Below are 23,579 nucleotides of genomic sequence, written 5' to 3'. Positions count from 1 at the left end.
AGTTGATAGAATTTGCGCACCGGCTTCTACCGAATACATTTATATTTTGCGAACCGACCTTTGTATTATTAAATTGATTCCCTAAATAGATAGTCACAGTGGGTCACAATTCGACCTACCTTATAAATATTAGTGAGGTAGGTTGCAAATTGAATCCACTAGGATTGGCTACAGTATGGTGGTCGTATAGGGTCAGATGAACTGGTCTGCAATTGCTTTTCAATAAGCAATTTTTTTACATTTTTTTTAATGCAACTTCTTTCACTAAATGGAAAATGGGCTGTGTTTAAAAATGTCTTACATTTCTTTTTTTATTAGTTAGCAGTGGCCTTGTGGACAACATTCACAAAGGGTTGGAGTCCCATAGGGACCTCCTTCTTATCTGTGAATGGTTTAACACCTCTTTTGAGGTGGTGGTGGTAAAGTATTAATATTTTGTAACTGGATTTCAGTCACCAAACAGTAACAAATCAGTATTTGGAAGGGATGCCCTTAAAATGGCCCCAAATACCAATGCATAATAATTTCCTAAACCCATTCAATGATTTGGAAAACCGTGTCCAACTGGTTAAATGGGCTTTGTACATTTAAAAAAAAAGACTTCAGCATTCACAAAACCTCTTTTTTACGAATCAGAGGGTTTGCGAATGCCAATGTTGTTATGAAATGTGCTCCTATAAAGCTCTTGCTCTGTGAAAGAGTCAACTGACATGTTGGACAACTGATGATCAGGCCATGTCTGGTCATGCATTCCTGAAACACTTGTGGTCCCAACTTCCTTTACCTCTCTTGATATTGCTTGCAGCATCCAATCATTCAAATAAGGCAAAACATGTCAGCCCTGCAACATTCTGTTATTCTGATAAGTATCAGAGAATAAGATAGGCACTTTGTTTCTTTTCTCTCTATCAGTCTGAAGGGCTTGGTGTATGAATAATTCCAGTCTCTGGAGGCAGAGATATAAAGTCAACTGGATAGTCTTCTCCCGTAATGCTCAGGGCCCAGGCGTCTGAAGTAGATTGTTCTCAACTTGTTCTGAAGAGTCTAATACATCCCCTGAATTGCCACTCTTGACCATTTCCAGCATAGACAGGAGTGTTGCCATTTGCATGGCAAAGAGGATTTATTCTTTTGCTCAAACGGACTGAAATTCTTCCCTTTCAGCATCCTTGAATTTTGCTAGAGATTGAGGGAAACAATGATTTACTGGGGTCTAGGTCTGAAGAAGTAGATATACTTTGGTTTTGATGGAATGAAAAGAAATGCTTTTTCTCCTTGATGCAACTTCTCCTCAAGCTCTGCTCCAAATAGTTTGACAAAGGCATGCGTAATACCACTGATTTCTGTGCTGTATCAGTGTGCCACTATCTCAGGTAAACCTCCCTTCTTGCAGCAAAAGTAGTTCATTCTACGAATACAGCTGTATATACTATTCCAGACGAAATATTGGAAGCAAACTCCACCTATCTTTCAATACCCTTGAATAAATTTGAGCATTCTGAACCTACTTGAATGTGTTTGAAAATCTCTTTAAAATATGTTTCTACAGACGGACTAGCATATCTATCGTAAATACCAGCTGTCATGAAAGATCATCCCTGCATAAGCTTTCTTTAATGCAAAGTCAACCTTCTTATCCATTGGCTCTTTTAATATGCTTTCTCCTGTGATTGAAGTTATCCATAGCAAACTGGCAACCAACAAGTCAATGGCCACTGTATCTAAAACGTTCTTGTCCATTTCCTCAATTTGATACCTCAATATGAATCTAGGAACATTTATTTGATCCCTCCAATCATGTAATATTACACCAAGAACATGTAATTGTAAGGCAGTTCTTCAGTGGGTGTTGTTTGAAACTGTCTTAACACTGCTTCAGCTGAGATGCTAGATATTTTGATGAATTCTCGATCTGATGGAGAAGCATCCACCCCTTCCGCTTCAGAATCTGAGGTATCTTTAGTATTATCTCTTTGGTCAGATAGTGTGAGATTTTGAGTGAGGATTCTGCATTGAGGACATAATCTCCCAAATTATTGTCTTAATCTGCTACTCAAATAATTCCGCCTCTTCCTCATAGGCCTCCCTACTTTTCTCTAGGGGTGAAGTAGGTCTGGATGCAGAAGAGACTAAATTATCCAAGAGCACTGTCTTTCTAGAATGTTTGCCGTAATTCAGTTCTGCCATGATTTTCTTCATGTGCGATCTCATAATAACATTTCTCCACTGACAAAACATCTTTCTTCTTTATAGCCATATTCACCTTTTTTTCGTCCACTGCAAAATACCAAACAAGCAACAAGGGGGCAGGGGGGCACAGAGGCACAAAAACCGGATCACAAGCAGGGTGGCACAGAGGCACAAGGGGGGGCAACAAGCACAAGCAACAAGGGGACAGGGGGGCACAGAGGCACAAAAACCGGATCACAAGCAGGGCGGCACAGAGGCACAAAAACCGATCACAAGCAGGGCGGCACAGAGGCACAAAAACCGGATCACAAGCAGGGCACAGAGGCACGAAAACCGGATCACAGCACGAGGGAACAGACGCACAACGAGGGGGTGGGGGGGGCGGAAAGCACGAGGGAACAGACGCACAACAAGGGAACAGACGCCAAAAAACTTACCTGTTCAAGGGGGGTCTCAGTCTGTTGCGCGGCCAGGCCACGCCATGACACCACCATCTTTCTCCGAGGCGAAGCAGAAATGCCTCGGAGAAAGCACGGTCATTTTCTGATTCGGGCGTGGTTTTCTTTCTCTCCTCTTCCCATTGGCTGGAAGGTAAAATTCCAGCCAATGGGAAGAGGAGAGAAAGAAAACAAAAAAGAAGCGAAAAAAGACGCATCGGAATCGGAAAAAGACGGGGCTAGAACGGAGTGACGCCCCTCTCCTCCAATGGCTGGCCTACGTTTAGGAAGCCAGCCAATGGAGAAGAGGGGCGGGTTCAAGCCCCCATACTAAACAAGCATTTACAATGCAATAGGTCTCGCATTAGCAAAGTTTGAGGTATTGGTATTGCAAATGACAAATATTTTATTTATGTGTTGGTATTGAAAGTAGGGAAATTACTAGCTTTGTCATTTACAATGCCAATATTTTTAACTTTTGCAAACGTGACACCTATAGCATTCTAATGCAATAAGTGTTGTATTTACATGACTTTGAAGTATTAATATTACAAATAACAATGGCTTTTATTTGTTTTAATAATTTATACTTAAATAAAAGTTATTGTAATGTATAATGGCAATAGCTGCAACTTTTGTAAATAACTTATGGGAAGATTATGTTCAGTGTATTTTACTGTGATGGAAATCCAAGAACAGAAGTGAAATATTAACATTATTTTGTAACATTTCTAATAAAGCTTAAAACATTAAGAGAACGTATTAGAACCAGTTGTTGTTGATTAGTTGCAAAGAGTGATGCTGTGGCGTTCAGTGATGCTGTGGTCTTCAGTGGTGCTGAGTGATGCTGTGGCCTTTAGTGGTGCTGAGGGATGCTGTGGCATTAAGTGGTGCTGTGGCATTAAGTGGTGCTGTTGCGTTGAGTGATGCTGTGGCATTGAGTGATGCGGTGGCGTTGAGTGATGCGGTGGTGCTGCGGTGTTGAGTGTTGCTGTGGCGTTGAGTGGTGCTGTGGCGTTGAGTGGTGCTGTTGTGTTGTGGGGTGCTGTGGCATTGATTGGTGAAGTGGCATTGATTGGTGAAGTGGCATTGAGGGGTGGATTTGGAGGGTGGAGTTGGAGGGTGGAGTTGGAGGGTGGAGTTGGAGGGTGGAGTTGGAGGGTGGAGTTGGAGGGTGGAGTTGGAGGGTGGAGTTGGAATGTGGAGTTGGAATGTGGAGTTGGAATGTGGAGTTGGAGGGTGGAGTTGGAGGGTGGAGTTGGAGGGTGGAGTTGGAGGGTGGAGTTGGAGGGTGGAGTTGGAGGGTGGAGTTGGAGGGTGGAGTTTGATTTTGAGGGTGGACTTGGGTTCTGTAGTTGTCTTGTGTGTGGATTTGGAGGGTAGATTTGGAGGCTGGAGTTGTAGTTGGAGGTTGGATTTGTATGGTGGATTTGGATGTTGTAGTTGGAGGGTGTATTTGGATGTTGTATTTGGATGTTGTATTTGGAGGGCGGAGTTGGAGGGTTGAGTTGGAGGGTTGAGTTGGAGGGTTGAGTTGGAGGGTTGAGTTGGAGGGTTGAGTTGGAGGGTTGAGTTGGAGGGTTGAGTTGGAGGGTTGAGTTGGAGGGTTGAGTTGGAGGGTTGAGTTGGAGGGTTGAGTTGGAGGGTTGAGTTGGAGGGTTGAGTTGGAGGGTTGAGTTGGAGGGTTGAGTTGGAGGGTTGAGTTGGAGGGTTGAGTTGGAGGGTTGAGTTGGAGGGTGGAGTTGGAGGGTGGAGTTGGAGGGTGGAGTTGGAGGGTGGAGTTGGAGGGTGGAGTTGGAGGGTGGAGTTGGAGGGTGGAGTTGGAGGGTGGAGTTGGAGGGTGGAGTTGGAGGGTGGAGTTGGAGGGTGGAGTTGGAGGGTGGAGTTGGAGGGTGGAGTTGGAGGGTGGAGTTGGAGGGTGGAGTTGGAGGGTGGAGTTGTAGGGTGGAGTTGTAGGGTGGAGTTGTAGGGTGGAGCTGTAGGGTGGAGTTGTAGGGTGAAGTTGTAGGGTGGAGTTTGACTTTGAGGGTGGACTTGGGTTCTGTAGTTGTCTTGTGTGTGGATTTGGAGGGTAGATTTGGAGGCTGGAGTTGTAGTTGGAGGTTGGATTTGTATGGTGGATTTGGATGTTGTAGTTGGAGGGTGTATTTGGATGTTGTATTTGGAGGGTTGAGTTGGAGGGTTGAGTTGGAGGGTTGAGTTGGAGGGTTGAGTTGGAGGGTGGAGTTGGAGGGTGGAGTTGGAGGGTGGAGTTGGAGGGTGGAGTTGGAGGGTGGAGTTGGAGGGTGGAGTTGGAGGGTGGAGTTGGAGGGTGGAGTTGGAGGGTGGAGTTGGAGGGTGGAGTTGGAGGGTGGAGGGGTGGAGTTGGAGGGTGGAGTTGGAGGGTGGAGTTGGAGGGTGGAGTTGGAGGGTGGAGTTGGAGGGTGGAGTTGGAGGGTGGAGTTGGAGGGTGGAGTTGGAGGGTGGAGTTGGAGGGTGGAGTTGGAGGGTGGAGTTGGAGGGTGGAGCTGTAGGGTGGAGTTGTAGGGTGGAGTTGTAGGGTGAAGTTGTAGGGTGAAGTTGTAGGGTGAAGTTGTAGGGTGAAGTTTGAGTATTGTGGGGGTAAGGGTGTGAGGGTGATTGAGGGGGTGTGAGGATGTGGGTGTGATGGTGTGTGAGGGTGAGGGTGTGAGGGTGAGTGAGGATGTGAGGGTGTGTGAGGGTGATAGGGTGAGGTGAGAGGGTGAGAGGGTGAGAGGGTGTGAGGGTGTGTGATGGTGTGCGATGGTGTGTGAGGGTAAGTGATGGTGTGTGAGGGTAAGTGAGGGTGTGTGAGGGTAAGTGAGGGTGTGTGAGGGTAAGTGAGGGTGTGTGAGGGTAAGTGAGGGTGTGTGAGGGTGAGGGAGGGTGAGGGTGTGTGAGGGTGAGGATGTGTGAGGGTGAGGGGGTGTGAGGGTGAGGGGGTGTGAGGGTGAGGGGGTGTGAGGGTGAGGGGGTGTGAGGGGGTGTGAGGATGAGGGGGTGTGAGGATGAGGGGGTGTGAGGGTGAGGGGGTGTGAGGGTGAGGGGGTGTGAGGGTGAGAAGGTGTGCGAGGGTGAGAGGGTGTGCGAGGGTGAGAGGGTGAGTGTAGCTGAGAGGGTGAGTGAGGGTGAGGGGGTGTGAGGGTGAGGGGTGTGAGGGTGAGGGGGTGTGAGGTTGAGGGGGTGTGAGGTTAAGGGGGTGTGGGTGAGTGAAGGTGTTTGAGGGTGGGTGAGGGTTGTGCACAGAGGAGACGAGTAGGGTGAAAAACGGAGCCATTGCTGGGACTTTTCTGATAAAATACTTGATGAGAACCCAGGCCAGTATAATGCTGTCTTCTGCGTGCAAGTCTGGGAAGTCATGGTGTATTTGTCAGTGGTGCAAGTACGGTGAAAAACGGAGCAATTGCTGGGACTTTTCTGCTCGTAACTAAAAAAAAAAAAAAACTCTACATTGTTGTGGCGGGGGGGGGGGGGGAGGCGCGGGAGCTGCAGCCTTTGAAGACTGATGCTTAGGGCTAGGCAGACAAATGGTGGTGCGTGATATGCACAGGGGGGATACCAGAAACTAACCACTGAAATCTGCAAGACTAGTGTGACCAACTAAGCCCAGAGACAGTGCAGCCACAACTAGTAACAATCCAAAAACATAACATTGTGCACGCAGATACACTCCATGCCTGTGACACTAACAGCTCTGAATATCTGTGACAGCGTTACAGGCGGATGAGAGAAGGGGCAGAGGAAACAGACTAAGAAGTGTGGAAATCTAAAGCCGAGCTGGAGAGTGAGAACGGACGCACTAAGGCTGGTCTGTCTGTGAGAGAAAGGCAGGCTGCAGTATTAAGTTATATCAAGAGAGGAGCTGGGAAAGAAACTGCAGACAGAAGGTTTAACAGAAGTGCACAGAGCCACTTCACAGAGAAGGAATAGCAGAGGAGGTATTGGTAGCAGAAATGAATACCAACGGGTGACACTGAGGCAGATAGCAAAGAGTAAAGCTAGGAGAGAAAGAGTCCTGAAACAAGGAAAGCGAAAGTAAATGGGAAATCTAAAGCGGAGCTGGAGAATGAGAGCGCACATACTAAGGCTGGTCTGTCTGTGAGAGAAAGACATATCAAGTGAGGAAGACTGAAAGTAAACTGAAAGCAGAGCGCAAAGCAGAGAGCGGCCGTGAAAGAAGTGAAAACAATGGAGGAAGGGTGACGAGACGCATGGGGAGCAGCAGCCTTTGATGTGCCGGCCGGCCATGCAGTGAATAATTAGGGGAGGAGAAATGCTTGCCTGAGGCCGAGCGCAAAGCAACAGATGGCTTTGATGTGGAGGCAGGCGGCAAGCTCGTGCACGAGGCGTGCACTTCTCAAAATCCGCTGGAGAGCCCTTGGCAGAAAGTATGGTTTGGCTGCATTAGGGCTCTTTTCCTATTCCTGCGGAATAGGAAAGGGACGAGCCCTAAAAATATTAAATCTCGGAGCGAGACTGCGCAAGCGCAGCCTACGGTCTGAGACCTAAAAAGAGCCAGCTGGTACCCAAACAGAAAGCCAAATTCTGTATATGTGTATGATCGTTCTGCTTACAGGTTTAAGCACCTCTGTGTTCCTTTCCCTTGTCTGACCATGGACCCTCAGACAACTAAACCAGGAAAAACTAAGTTAAGCGTTTATCAGTTCTTACCCTCTACCACAGTCAGACATCAACAAAGAATGTAAACGTTCCATGGACTACTGCCATACCTCCTAAAAGGGTGCACCATCTGCAATGTATTACGCAGACCTCTCCATGTCCGACACAGGAAGGATGACTAGTGCGATTATGGGGTGCGATTATGGGCACTCAAACCGGACAGGGTCCTCGTTTTAGTCATGAGAAAGTGGAAAAACAGGAAGAAAATGGGAAGGCCGTACCTTTATACAGCCCACTGGAAAGAGTGGATATATAGCCTTACTATATCCTGATTTATTTTCACCTCTAATGCAATGACTAGGAATGAAGAAGTGGGATAATATACATTGCACTATCCCAAACTATACCTTGGATCCAACAGGTTTGCAATGCTATGAGATGTGCCTCTGCGAGGCTTGGACTTGCCCAATTTGGCTTCCTTTTCATGACACTGGTGTGAGAAGTTGGCCTGATATATGATGCTCACTAGTTCTAGTGATCACCTTGTATCAGTCCAAACAACCCTTATGGTGATTGGTTGTAAGTCAACCTTATAGACCAGCTATCCTAATGCTAGCATGGACAAAGCAGTCTTAGGCTAAACTCTTTTGGCATGTGAAGCCAGCTGTTTTACCACGTATAACCCCTTGAATACCAAATGAAAGGACACCACACAGGTAGTTATGAAAATAAACAAGATATTTATTAACTAACATGCACCTCTGAACTCTTTATGAGGTCAGAGGGCTAAGCACATGACAAGGCTCTTAAGAAAAATACGTTAAGTTGCACGAGTTACAATGCTGCCCTAGGGGCGCAACAAACCATATACTAAACAAGTGGTATAAGGAAGTCGATAGAAGGAATGGAGCTGTCCAGCGGCTGTAGGATCGCTGGGACTACACTATCCTAACTTTAGGTAAGTAATAGGAGGCCGACGGGACGCGTGTGCAGAGTGTGAACTCACACGCGAGATGCGTAACAACGTCTATGGACAGTACAGTTCAAGAAAAAGGTGAGTACGGATAATCCTGACTAGTTAGGACTAAAACGACTGTGAATCTGGACACTAGGAGAGTCAATCTACCCTTGAGCACCGAAATGCTCTTGTTACCTCACCCACAGGCTGCGGGTGCATAGGTGCGTAGTCGTGTCGGGTCTCTGCGTTGAAGTCTATGGAGCCTGGAAGAAAAGATGCTGCAGGCGACCAGGAGGAAGATGTCCGGAGTGATCCAAGGGTGGATCAAGGAAGCTGAAGACCTGGAAGCAGAGGGTACAATGTTCAAAGTCACTAGCCAGTGACTGGAGTGGAACCAGGAAGGAACCAGATGCTGTTGTCGCGATCAGGTGAAGAGTGGATACTTGACATTGCAGCCACGTGGACCAGGAGGTGTCTTCGACAACCAGGATTGAGGCACGAGCTGTCCCACGCGGGCTCTCGCTGTCGGCAGTGTTGGTTCCGGATTCGGATTAAACAGGCCTTGGCAAAGGCAACCCACGCGGTGAGTGGAAAAGGCGTCTGGTGCGGACCAGGAGGGTCCGGGGTGCTTCTCCTTTGCAGGGAAGCAAGGGCCAGTCTGAAGCAACCAGACCAGCGGTGTGATTTCGTGGATCGTCGTCAAGGAGGCCACTAGCCAGCTGGCAAGTGACCAGACAACGCGTCGAGCAGCAATCAAGCAAAAGGGCCCCACGCAGATCTCGTGGATGCTGGAGGGCTGATCTTCTGTGCAGGAGCTGCTCGGGGCTGGGGCTTCTCAATCCCCAAAGCACTTCGTCGAAGATACCTCAGAAGTCGTGCTGAAAGCGAAGTGCAGTTTCTTCAAAATGGCTGGTCCCACGTGTCTCGTCGCACCCACGGATCTCAGCTGTGCTGCAGATGTAGGTAGAGGTCGGAGAGGTCTGGGAATCCGGGTCTCGTCGGGCTCTGAAGTCTGGATCCTCGAGGGAAGACAAAGTGAAGCCGCTGGACGCTTGATGGTGACTGCTTGTGCAGGGTGGCCACTCCTTGGCCACAAGGGAGATGTCTTCAGTCTTCTGTAGCAGAATGTCGAAGTCCAGAGTTTCTTCTTGTAAAGTTTCAAGTCAGGATTAATCTGATTTGGAATGGGACCAGCTCCTACCTTTATCCTGCTAAAGGGGTACTATACTATCACTAGGTCCCTCCTATGGGTGGGACCAGGAAGGGGGGTGGTTATCCTATCCTTTGTCCGTTTTCATGCCAGAGCTGGGGCTGGAGTGCCCCAGCAACTGGTTTGAACCTGTGTATGCACAGAGGCACCTTGTGTGCCCCAGGCATGTCTTATTCCTTTCAGGCCTGTCCTACCTAATACACAAAATCCTGTCTGGGGTGGTGCTAGCACCTCCTAAGGCAGGAAACCCTTTGTCCAGGCCTCCCTCGCTGGAAGGACTCCCAGCAGCAGGAGGTCAGACTTGTGTCTGGTGGCAGCATCCATTTTGTGATGCTGATGCTCGAGTTTAACTTTAACTGGGGTTCACAGTTAGGTACACGGCGTGTCCCTCTAGAAGGGTGGAATGCTACCCCGAGGGGGTAGTATTCCAATTCGTATGACACCTTACTCGACATGTTTTGATAATGCTATGCCAAAGTTAGCAATAACCGCGAGGATTATAATGCACTTAAGAGTATATGGTATAGCGTTATCATGGAAACAGCTGAAGGACTTGGTTCCGAAAGCTGCAGACAGGCTCAGCTCATGCTAGAGCACCATCTCACATAACTCCAAGCACTCTGCCTCCAGGATTGTTAAGGCCTGCCATAGGAGTGATATGTGTCCATTTTAGGTTTAGATATAGGTATACTATATCTAAAGCAAAGGGTGATTACACAACCTTGCCCCTGGTGATTGATCAGCCAGTTGTTTAAGATTTGGATGGCCAGCCAGGGGTGGCATAATACATGCTGCAGCCCCTGGTAGGCCTTGGGTTCACTTATGCCCTGGGTGCCTATGGTACACTGTACAAGGACTTACAATAATGACCCAATACCAATTGGTAAATGCACCTAAGGTACATGGATGTCAATCTAGAGAGAGAACAGCTAGGCTGTGGGTCTGATTAGCAGGCCAACAGCCAGGGAAAGTCGTAAACCAGTGAAGCAAAAAGCAAAAATCTGGGGTGACCATAGGATTGCAGACCCTACTCTCCTACAACTGGCACAGCCTTGCTTGTGGACAGATGACTTCTTGAACAATTAGGAAGCAGTATGCAGACCAGGGCAATGGTTCCCCCTTAACTTTTTTTTACGGCAGTCCCCAGTTTGAGCCATGTAGTTCTCTCAGCTGATGGAGACTTTTTAGAACACTAACAAAGGGTTTTGCATGGAACATGTTCGGTGTGCACTCAAGATAAATTGTTGTTAGGCACCTCTGCTCTTCATTCACCGAAGCCAGGTGTACAAGCATCCTCATTTCTCAATACGAGTTAGGGCGTGCTCACAGTGCTTTATCACAGATTAGGTGCCTTAGAACGGGAAACATTCATAGCTTATAGGCAGAATTTGTAATTTGGAAACCCTATAGTGCTAATGCCGGAACCATTCTCAGCGGGCAATGTGCATGTGGGAACTATAGGGTTTCCAAATTACAGATTCTGCCTATAAGCTCCACCCTTGTGCACCATTGTCTAAGTCACTCTGTGGTATGTCTTTGTTTACAGTTATTCTACACCCAGGTATTACATTATAGTTACCACGTGTGCATGCAAGAGCGGCAAAGCACAACGCATGGAAATAATGATTGCCCTACATCTAAAAAACATTTAAATATCTTTGTATATATTTGTGTGGCTTTCTCTATTTTTGTTTTGTTTTATTAGGTTGGGGATAGGCACCTACATTGAGAGTTTCTATCAGCGCAAGGACGCTCACACCTGGGACCTGCTGTCTTCTTGTCTATTTCACCTACTTTTCGGTCCTGACGAAGCGCCTAAGGATCCCTTAAGGACCAACAGAGAGCACGAAACATGTTGACCTTCTTTTTTGTGTGATTTACCCACCTTGGCACCTATTCTGAGAGAAGCGGTTAATCATACATCCGCCCTCTGTATTTGTTTCTAAGAGGAGCTCCAGGATTGTTACCCCTTTTTTAACTTACCACTCGGACCCACGAACAGAGGTTCCGGGTACCGTTTGGTAATATTAACTCCCCCGCCTACTCACCTTCCTAGGCCCACACACCCACGTGTACAACTGTGGGGCCTCCTAAAAAGATCTCCGCTAAAGAGCCCTTTCGCGGGGCCCGTTAGGGACTGCAGCGCCACCCCCACGAGGAGCAATGCCCGATGATGAAACATGACACCTGCAAGGGTGTGAGGGCACTATATCCAAAAGGAGGGATTCCCCCATCACCATTTATAAATCCAACCGTTTTTAGAGTCTGACCACTGATTCCTTCTCATCAACCAAATTTTGGTTGACTCCTTCATTAGAACTTAGGAACAGCTGCCCCCCAGTGTATACACGTTGTTCTTTGGGAGCCCGGGTACTGGACCTCTCCTTCTTTTTCCATATAGCTCCCGGTCCCAAATTCTATTTGTGTCATGAGCAGTTTAATTATGCCAGTATGTTGATTAAGCCAGACTTCTGATTACAGCAGATTTCCTAATATATAATGGTTCTAAATGAACCATTTATCTCCTTTTTCCTTCAGTTTGAGAGGAAGCACCTTGTGAGTTGCTCTGGCAAATTTACATTTAAGATGCACTCCATTTAACAAAATGTTACTGTAAGTAAAGGCGGATAATTGCGGCAAGTAACTACATTGATAACTGAGTGTCAGAGAGCCTACTTCTTAACTGTCGGTCTGCAACTAAACATGCATCAGACATAGCCGCCCTCATCATCAACAAGGAAATTGACTTGGCCATCCTCACCGAAACATGGCTCAATGAATCATCGTCGCCTACCATGGATCTTTTAATACCACCGCAATATAACATCGTCAGGTTAGACAGACCAAGGAATGTGGGTGGAGGCATAGCTTGCATTCACCGCTCAGAGATTGAGGTCTGCCAATTCCAATCTGACCCCCTAGAATCCTGTGAATACCTTGGTGTTAATGTGAGAACACCAAATAATCAAAGCTGCAACTTGCATGCATTCTACCACCCACCAGGAGAGAACGCAAAATTCACAGAGCAACTGACAGAGATCATAACAACTAACTCTAATTCTGACGCTATTAACATATTTCTAGGCGACTTTAACCTCCACTGGGATGACGGCAATGACAAACTGGTTAACTCGCTTAAAGACTTCCTTAATGAGCTAAAACTTACACAAGTATGCAACCAACCCACGCACACACAAGGAGCGACCCTAGACTGGATTATCTCAAGAAATACAGAGACATCAATCCTCGCTATAGACCCATGTGATTGGTCGGACCATCACATCATAACATTCATGATACCGACAATGAAAAAGGGAAAGACCGTGCAACCACGCAAGCTCAAGAAATTGATACGAGACACAAAAGAAGCCAATATGGAACTTCTGGTTGAAAGGTGTGAGAATGTCCTGAAGCCTCCCAACAATAAGCAAAATGTCAATGAGCTGACGGATCACTACATAACCTCGATCGGTAATATCGTTAATGACATCATGCCCCAAAAAATGAAAAAAGTCTCAGAGAAGCCAAAAAATCCTTGGTTTAACGAGTCACTCAACGAGGACAGGCGCAAACTGAGAATGGCTGAAAGAAAATGGAGACAACATCCTTCTTCCCCTGAGCTGAAAGCCCTCAGAAAAACAAGGAAAGAATATAACAAAAAGATAATCGACTCCAAAAAAGAATTTTTCAGAGCTGAACTGGACAATGCCAGAAACAGACCCCGAAAACTCTTCCAGATCTTAAAACAACAGTCAAATAAACTAGCCAAAACAGTTCAAGAGAATACAAATACTCCCATAAGTTGCGAAGAATTCTCCTCATTTTTCTCGGAAAAATCTAAAATGCTAGAAGTTGAACTCACAAAGGCAGCAGCAAACCTTATGACCCTTCCCCCACTGAAAAAAGAGGCCAATATGTCAACTGAAGGTCTCCAAACAAAAAACAATGCAAACTGGGACACATTTGAACTATACGACCAAGAAAAGATCACCAAAACGCTGTTGGAACTCAGACCAAACAACCATTATCAAGACCCTCTACCGGGAAAGTGTGTAAGAGAGATCAGCCACACTCTAATTCCAATCTGGACTGAGATAGTAAATGCCTCTCTGGCTCAAGGATCCTCCCGGACTGTCTAAAAACAGGTCAGGTAGTGCCCATCATCAAAAAACCAACAGCCGATGCAACAGACCCAAATAACTATCGACCAGTGACTAACATCCCTCTACTGGCCAAACTCATTGAGAAATGTGTACAGGGCCAATTAAGCCAACACATCGCTAAGTTCTCCCTACTTGATGACTGCCAATCAGGTTTCAGAACAGGGCACAGTACTGAAACTGCGATTCTGCATATTGTCGATGACGCCCTACAGGCCCTAGACCGAAATCAAACATGCCTACTGATTCTTCTCGACCTGTCAGCAGCATTTGACACGGTAAAGCACGAAGTACTAATGACCAGGCTACAAGACAGGATGGGAGTATCCGGAAACGTACTGAAATGGTTCAGCTCTTTTCTAAAGAACAGGACCCAGCGATTCCAGGTTAATCAAGCAATCTCTTCCCCAAGCCCCAATACAATCGGGGTCCCACAAGGCTCAACGTTATCCCCGGATCTATTCAACTTGTATGTAGAACCTCTCACTGAGATCCTTCAAAAATCACAGATATCCTATCATATGTATGCAGATGACACGCAAATTTACATGAAGATCAGCTCTCTTGAGGACATCGACCGAATAAACCATACTCTAATAGAAGCCTTGCGATGGTTAACAACGAACCATCTGAAACTAAACGCCAGAAAACAGAATTCCTGCTAATCTCTCCGACTAAGAGCCAATCTGAAGTTAAGGAATGGACTAAACTGGTGACGGCGCTAAATTGCCCCCCGACCCTAGTTAACTCAGCTAAATCACTAGGAATCACGCTAGATGAAAACCTCAACATGAAAGAACACATCAACTCAATGGCCAAGAGCGCCCGCTTCCACTTAAATTACTTAAGAAAAATGAAACCCTTTATCTCAGCAACAGATCTAAAACTGGCGATCCAATCTCTAGTTATCTCGAGGATCGAATACGGATGCACCACATTAGCTGGCCTACCGAAAACTTCCACAGCTCCATTAAAAGCCTGCCTCAACGCTGCGGCTAGACTCATCTCTGGAACGAAGAAATTCGATCACATATCTCCTCACCTGAAAGCTCTAAACTGGCTGCCTTACGAGGCCAGAATTCAAATGAAGATGGCCTGTATTACACATAAAGCTGTTCACTACAACATGCCTAGATACCTTGCCAAGAAACTTATGCCTTCAGGAGGCAACAGACCAACTAGAAGCACAAAAGACTTCCTATTGCGACCAGCCTTTTTCCACAAGATAAAGACCTACAACAGAGCATTCTCCGGAGCTGCCCCCAGAATCTGGAACTCACTACCTCCAAACATCAGGAAAATTCAAAACACAGTAACATTCAAACGGGAACTTAAGTCTCACTTGATGAGTAAATTCCCTACATAGAGAATCTGTCTGTTTACTGGGATGATCATTTACGCTACCAGAGGGTGGCCCTCATCGAAAATTTGGAAAATTTGGAAAATTGAGGGCTGACAACTGTCTGCTTTGCATGGTCAAGTCGAGGATTGTCATGTTACTGTTTTCCTCTCATACCTGGGAACTTATACTCTATCTCACAGTCATAATCTTTATAACTGCTACCTCACTATATTTATTTAACCATATTATCCTTATATGCACTGAATTACCTTATAACTCTACCTCTCCATGCTTGTACCATTACCACGACACAAGCTAAGCCTAGTTCGTCACCATATGCTAATTGCACAGACATTAGGAAGTATATATCTAACATGTCTATACAGTACATTACCTTCTACCTCATAATTATGTTTTTTGTGATTTACTGCTACCATAATGTCTACATGTTATTCTTTCCTTGTTAAGCGCTCTGATACCCACGGGTCTTGTCCGCGCTATACAAAACTCTATAAATAAATAAATAAATAAATAAATGCCCACAGTCTGACCTTCTCCATTAGACAAAATTTTGTAATTCTTGAACATATTTCTTCATTTCATTGGATCTCAGTTTCCCTTTTTGCTGTAACTGTAAACATATTCCATGTGCTCTATGGAAGACTGGGTATTCACACTTTACACAATGATTAACTCAGCAGGCTCAGGTCAAAGCCAATATGTTATGCCCTCAATTCTCAAACCTACTAATGTATGCAGGTTTAACTTTCATGAGAAAATGTTGGCTTTGTTCTCTTAAAAGGATTTACTCACAGGAAGCTGGTTGTGTGAGCAAATCTATTCAGGTTGAGCATACTTATTTATAAGGTCATTCTGAGCTACTTCAAAACTAGTGGTGAGGAAGAGGGGAGGGTTAGAGCAAACTGCGGCATGCCTCATGAGGTTGCGTATGGGGTTATATTTTACTGTTGCGTGTTCTGTTCTTGCAGCATTTCTCAATTAAGTGCTTGGATGAGGAAACAAGATAAGATGGTATTGTATTGTTTATCTACTAGCAATATTCATAACTACAAGTCCTCTTTTTCTTTGCTCCTGTAATTCCAGCCACACTTCTTCACTCCCATAATCTGAATGTGGCCTTCCTGTAGGAGTACTGCTTGGTAAAAACATAGAATTCACCTTTACAAGTGCACGGATATATTTTATAATCAAATACGAACGTTGTTTTTTACTTTTTTATTTGAAGTTTTCTTTAGTCGACTGCTTAGTTTCATGGCTCTAGTAGGCATAGAAGCTATTTTATTTGGAGTAGTACATTTGAACATTTACCGCATGTTGTCACAAAGTTGTCACAAGTTTTGCCTTGCTTTGGATATTGGCAATCAAAAACGCAATTTTAAGAACTTAATGAAGTCATCAGTGTGTTTATGTATTGTTTCTCTGCTTCAAGGATGTCTCGCATTTTCTGTGTAAGAAGATACTGCCACCTGCTCATTAGATAAGGTTTGCTAAATGTAATAAGTTTCTGCCACATATTTAAGCTCCATGGACATGTATGGAGAGAAAAATTGATAGAAACCATTTATTTTTGCATGCCTTTTAGCATTAAAAAAAGCTACAATTGGCCGTTTTCGGGCGAAAGTTCTGGTCGGTTGAAATGACAATGGTCTCTTCATTATTTGTTGAGCTGGTCTCATTTTTTTTGCATTAAACGAATGTTAGACTTTTTGGCTTCCGACGTGCGGAGTTGTACTTTAACATTTTTATAGGTGGTCATTTGAGAAGCAGCTATGTTATTTTAAATTAGGCTGTGGGGTGTGTGTGGGTCTCGGAGTGAAGATACACTTCAATACATAGGTACTTGAATGAGAAAGATTAGATGTTGGATCAATAAAAATCACTTGTGGGCAATCATAGAATTTACTATCTTTGATTTCCACCATTTTGAAGGAAAACACCAGGTCAGAGGTCCAGGCAGGTACTCTTTATAGCAGTATGTGGATTGGCTACTGAACGAGACAGAAGACTACCGTTAACTATCTGAAGAACGTCCCCAAATTTCATTTGAACTGGTCTCCTATTTAAGATACCACTCTGGGGTGTTTTCTCATCTGGCCATGCAATTAAGGCACAGACGCAAGTGCCTGCCTGGCCTATAGGAAGAGACGTAGCTTGACAAAATATCGAGTTGGGAAGACAACCTAATGAATGCAAGAACTGATAACACATCAGCTGCTTTAATAATTTCATTTATCCTCATCAAATATCAATGTTTTATAAAAGCCTTTAGGTAGTTAATAGCCCAAAGAGTGACCTCGGGGAGACACAGGCACATATACATGGGTTAAGAAGAACATTAAGAGGCTTCTTAGCCATGTACGTTTCGCAAAATCTTTTCAAGCTTCAAGGAGAATACAGAATACCAAATAAAGTTTAAGACCAAAATCCAAAATGGACAGATGCCCAGCTGGGTCTTCGAGATTAGATTAATTATAAAAACAGATGGAGCAGGCGGTCCTGCCGTATGCCTAGTCACACATCCTCTCTTCTTCCACACAGGTTTTTTTTCACTAAAACAACTTCTGGACCAAGATTTTTCAGCATTACTAATTTAAAAATGGAAAGATTATAGGGTTGGAATCACCTATGAACAGAACCACAGGCTTCTTGTTGTCCTCCTTGGCTTCAGAACTCAGTGCAGCGGACAGGCTATGGAAGGAAACAAAATGTAAAGTTAAAAATCAGAAAAAGAAACATGAAAAGTTCATCAAAAGATGAAAAGGTAACAGAAGACATACAATAGAAACGAACGCATCAAAAAATACACAAAGGAAAACATAAGAGGTAAATAAAAGGAGACAACAGTAGAAGGAGCAGAAGGGATGAAAAAACAGGTAGGGCAAAAAAAGAGAAAAAATTAATAGAGGAGAAATTACAAAGAAATAGAATAAAAAGCAAAAACAAGGAAAGATAAAAATGAGAGCAAAAGAGGAAAATGGAAATCGAGAGAAAAAGGAGCTATTAGAGTGTGGATACGTTGAAGCTTATAAGATAATTGCAAATAAAATCTCCTAAGTGCACATCCTGGGCTCCAGGTTTGCCAGGTTTGTTGGGAAAACCCATTGCTCTGCTACTACTATTCGATAGCCTAATCTAATGCATACATTTACATCAGGGTGGAGGCTGCAGGCAGCACATCAGCCCAGGAGGGATGATGCGCACCTTTTTGTAGTTGTAAACTACAGACGCATCAGGGGTATGTTTTTGAGCAAGTGTGTTGCAGCATCATGTGGAAGCTGTCCATAGTAGGTAGTTGGGAACAGAGACTTACAATACAAACACTTTAGGTTTCAGAGATTGTGACAAACATCGCATGTTAAAAACTCAAAAGCATATGGACATTTATATCCATCCTACACTCCTTTCTCTAGCAGAACAAGACCCCATGATGAAATGCTGTAAATCAACATAAAATGGGACACTGCAATGACCTATATACGTGAGCCATGGGAATTGGGTGACTTTTCCCCATGACTGTTTATATACATCACATTCCACAACAAACCAGAACAGTCCTCAAAATGTGGGCAGCGAAATTGAAACAAATTGCTTGCAGGGCTGGCTAACCAAGGAAACTCCATTATGGGGGTGTGCATTACTTTCTCAAGTGGCCGCATTACCAGATTTTGAAGGATGTGATAGAATAGGAATGCCCACACTGGGAGGAGTTCTTAGACACAACATAATTAAATCCTTTTCCAAACGCATATTGTTGTGCATTGAGAATGGAAGGGAATCGGTCTTGGAGAATGGTCAAGAAATATCCAGAAAATCTAGGGTTTCGCAGATTTTTCAATAGTACAAACAAATAGTCCAGAAATACAGTATGGGAAGAAAAAGCAAAGGTAAAACAAACTTTTTAGGGCGAAGGTCCTATTTCTCTCCAAGAAGAAAAACTCAAGAGATTTCTGGCAATTATTTAATGGTTTAAATAGAGTACCAGCATGAGTAATAAGCATGGCCGGGCGGAAGTGATCTGAGTAAAGTTCTTGACAGAGCACTTTAACCCTTCCAGTAAATTAACCTTTTCGTATCCAAACTCAAAGAGTCATGCAATAAGGAATCAGCCATGCTCACTGGAGCAGGTCCCTTACTGGTTCTCGGAAGATTAAACTAGCAAAGTAATACAAACAAGTAGGAAGGATGGGGCCCCCGGTCCGAAAGGGCTTCCGCAAGCTCTTTTCAAATCACATGCAGTGTTTTGGGCAAGTATATTAACTAAGGTATATAACTCAATCCAATCTTTAAAGATGGTAATAGGCAACAGCCAGAAAACTATCGCCTAATTACCCTCCAAGATGTTGCAGCTAAACATTTTGCAAGTCCGCTAATTAGTGATCTGCTGGAATGGGCAAAGGATAATAAGATCGAACCCCCAAAACAACAATCATTTCAAAAGCAATAGGTCTCGCATTTGCGAGAGTTTAAGCTATTGGCATTGTAAATTACAATGCCTTTTATTTACTCGTTTTGCTAATTAATACATAAATAAAAGACATTGTCATTTACAATGCCAATAGCTCAAACTTTTGTGAGCGAAGATGAAGCCAACCAGCAGTAAGTAATGGGTGGAGATCTAAGCCCCTTTTAAGCTAATAAAATGTCTTACAAGCCCCAGGCAAGACCTAAAAAGGGAACAAACAGAAGACTTTTTGCCCCTAGTGATACAGATTACATTTCCAAAAGTGATAACATTTGAAGAGACTACAAAATCGTCATTGGAAGACGGCTGCGTACTAATATCAAAGTCCATTTTCTGTCAGACTCAAAATTAAGTGTGCTGCTATAGTGCACAATATGTGCATGATATTTAAAAAAAGACTTATTAATTGTTTTCTTGAATGAAATTCAAGAAAAAAAATAAGTATTTTTTGAAATATAACCTTTTTTAAATATAACCTCTTGTGTTGCTTCTCATTTTGCATTTTTTGCTTCCCTAGAGCTAGTGTGGTAGCTCTTTTGGTTCCCTCACTAAGAACAAGGTGAGATTAAACAATTTCAGCAGCTGAAGTTCTCAGTCTAAGAGTCTTAGTAAAATAGATCTTAGTCGCTGTAATTATTCAACAAAAGTAAAACCCTTGCTGGTATCTTTATCTATACATATTGTTTGCCCGACCCCGCAAGGGTATATTGAGTTACCCACCCCTCTTTGCTATAGTGCACATGCACACTCACCTATCTTCTGCCTTTATCATTTCAAGGTTGAACTAAATTTGGTTATGAGAATTCCTGCTATTTATAGCGCTTAGTGGCACACACCCACATCCGCCTTTCTCTACCTCATAGGCTGTGGTTAGTGCTAGAAATTCGGTTTTCTTCCTGTGACATGGTATGAATGGAGCTAGTGGGGTATTGAGCGACCACTTATGTATTTTAAACCACGTTGCTCAAGGGTGGTGCTTCTGTCGAGGTGCTTTTCATTATAAAAAAACAAGAAACAAACATCTGCAGCCATACTTCTAAAATAAAATACAAGAGGGGCCCTATTCAGATTCTGCAAGTGATGGAGCAATTTTAAGAAACGCCCCAGAGACAAAATCACTTGGTGACATGAAGGAGACAACGTGGCCTCGGACACCAGGTGCTCAATGCAGAAAATGCGTAAAATGTACATATGATGAAGCCAGCTCATCACGTTGTCTGTGGTAAGCTCCTGTTGATTGAAGACATCATACAATGAACTCGGACACTTCATGTGCTGCTGTGTGTCTATACCGGGGCACACACCTGCCTGGCCTGTGGCAGCAGACACCCTTTGTCACCCCACCTTCACTGTGTGTGCAAGGCAGGCGCCACAAGGCTCTTTACCTAAAGCAACATGTGTTAGCAAAACATTCTATAAATTCTAAAACTCGTCCAAACAAATCAAGTACAGAAAGAAATTGACAAAGATTAATTATTAACAAAAAAGCCCACAAAGCTCCCTTGAACAGCTGAAAAGGAAAGGAGTGTGTTTATAGCGGCGTAATAAATACTTGCTCCCAAACATGCTTCTAGAAACTATGTAGAAGTTTCAAAACTTCATATTTTAGGGACGTAGAAGTCAGGGGGACAGTGTGTTTAATCTTTTCTTACTGTGTAATCCCAATCCATCTTCCGACAGTCCACACAGAGAGGAAAGTTGTGGCAGCTCTGTTTACCTGTAGAGAGCAAGAGGCAGGGGGTTGTAAAACAAACCAGTGCCTTGGTGTGGGTTGATTATAAAGGTGAAACCAAAATCATCCTAAAGGTGACTACAGTGAGACCAGCAAATGAAAACAACTTCCACTGCCCAATAAGAAAGAAAACAAGAAAGAGCAATGCTTATTTAGGTGATCGATGTTATGTATTTGGAGTCTGGACATACTTTGAAATGCTTCAGCGGGGTGGATACCGTGGATGGGCGTTGCATCATCAAGTGCGGACGGAACCACAGGCTGCTCCTTCCTCCTCTCTGCAAGAGGCCTGTGATACAATGTGACCATGCCGACAATATTGGAGCACCCCTGCTTAAAAGCAGTTAAAAAGCATTTATCCTGCGATACAAATGCTTCTTGAGTTGGTCGTAGGAAAACACTTCATCGAGGAGGTTAGCCTCGCAACAAAAACTGCAGTGTACTAACGATTTACTTTTAAAGAGGGACATGCTAATATTTCTTACACATGCGCTCGCCAAACACCTCTTTTCTTCATTCCGTTTTTTGCCCTACACTCCCGCTTTTGTACTGCGCTCCGCTTACAATTAGAAATTTATAAACAGAACCTCAAACCTGGACCACACCGAAAGTTCAATGCCACACAGGCCAAATTCTTCCGGTGTCCCGGCTACTGCGCAGTGCACTGTACTCTTCTCATGTCATCCCTTGTGCGACGAAGCTTGTCACATTGCGCATGGCAGTTGCAAAAAAGAAATCTGAGGCTGTATGAAACTGGGAGCCTGTAATATGGACTACGCCGAGAACTCCAAGATGGCGCCCGGCTGGGCGCCCGACAACGCAACCCTCAGCGGTCTAGCGTTTCAGGAAGACGGGAGAGAGAACGACGGTTATCTCAGGTGGAGGAGGGGAGGATCATCAGGAGGAGCGCGGGAAGCAGCGGAGAGAGCCGAAGAGAGGAGAACGAAGTCGGAGGCGTCGGAGGGTCCCCAGACACGAGAGGAGGCGACAAGAACCCCAAAGTACACCGCGCTAGTATCCGGTAGTTCCCTGAAGGCACAGGACGCCGAGATACCGACTGCTACGGTCACCAGGGACCATAGCCCCAGGCGAGTAAAGGGAAAGAAGGGTGGAAACAGAGGTTGGAGGCAAAGGGGTGGTGGGGGTTTTGGCGCAAATAAGTGCATGGAATGATTCTCACCCTCCTTGTTACCTCCATTCATTCAACCCACTACCTTCCTTACCTCACTTGTGGTGATCCTAGAAAGCTGGTGAACGGGAGCACCTTAGAGAATATAAATAATTAGAACAGATAAGTGACTGTAGTGTCCTTTCTTTTCTCGGTTTGCCTTGCCTCTTGGGAAGTACCGGCCTGAGTAACAGAGTGGAAACAGCGTGGACGACGAACTTTGCTCATCCTGAAAGACTGTTACTTAAAAAGGAAACTACTGGATTAAGTGGTTTATTCTTCGTGGTGAACTTTGCTGCACTCCAACTGTCTGTTCTGAAATAAATAGCCAATACTAACTAATTTATAGAGAACCGTGTCTCAATGCAAGGCCATAAGCTCATTCTCTATCTATCTTACTTGGGTTAAAGTGGTAAAACCATCACAGAGCCAAAGTGCACGCAGGCAAAAAGGATTAATGCTCCTGTGCATTGCTGACTGCAACAGATAATAAATTAGCCCAATCTTCCTTAGGATAAAACCCCAAACCAAATTAACAACCTACTGAAAATAGCCCAAATGACATCAAAAATTGCTAATAGCATAAACAATAGAAGCACCGTTTCTCCCCTACCTCCTCCACCGCCGAGGAACGCTCAGGAATGACGGCACAAACAAAACCCCGCCCCTCCAGGACTCCCTGACCTGCCTCATGGTTGCCAAGGCAATATTTCTGAAAATATGGTCGTGCTACCGTAAGGCAGGTCATGGAGTCCTCGAGAGGCGGGATCCAGAGCAGACAAATCTGCTTAACAGGAGCTTTTTCCAATGGCAGGCCTCCGTTTCAAGAGGCCTGCCAATGGGAACAAGCATTGGAAATGCAATAGGTCTCGCAGCATTAGAGTTAGTGCTTTTAGAATTGTTTATGGGTTTTTTTGTAAATCTTTAGCATTTTTGTTTCCTGTAGCCAATGCTAAAGAATTAAAAAAAAAAGCCATAAACATTTCTAAAAGCTCTAACTCAAATGCTCCGAGACCTATTGCACTGTGTGAGGGTGAGGGGTTGAGGGTGAGGGTGGGTGAGGGTGGGTGAGGGTGAGTGGTGGTGGTGATGGTTAGCATCCCCTGCTGCGTTTCTGGCAGCAGACAGGCTTAGGTGCTAGCAGCTCCCTGCAGCAGGCTGAGCTGGGCGAGGGGATTAGTGGCGGGAAAGGCCCCCCGTTAACAGGGGGTCTTTGGTGTATTAGTTTGTCAGCCGCCACAGCAGGAGCAGGGGAAGATCTTCAAAAGAAGATTTTCGA

The 23,579-nt window shown here is 44.7% G+C and overlaps 1 protein-coding gene across 1 annotated transcript in view; it reads right to left on the bottom strand.

The window, feature by feature from the left end:
• Positions 1-23,579, bottom strand: part of THOC6 (THO complex subunit 6) — a 152,364-nt gene that overhangs the window by 70,297 nt on the left and 58,488 nt on the right. Inside the window, exon 3 of the mRNA XM_086931721.1 lies at positions 17,562-17,626. Coding sequence (XP_086787847.1) covers positions 17,562-17,626 — 65 coding nt within the window. The remainder of the gene's footprint in view (positions 1-17,561; positions 17,627-23,579) is intronic.

The sequence above is a fragment of the Lissotriton vulgaris genome, chromosome 7, assembly GCF_964263255.1.
Source record: "Lissotriton vulgaris chromosome 7, aLisVul1.2, whole genome shotgun sequence".
NCBI classification, from domain to species: Eukaryota; Metazoa; Chordata; class Amphibia; order Caudata; family Salamandridae; genus Lissotriton; species Lissotriton vulgaris.
Note: the sequence above shows the minus strand (reverse complement) of the source record. Positions and strands in the feature narration are given on the sequence as shown.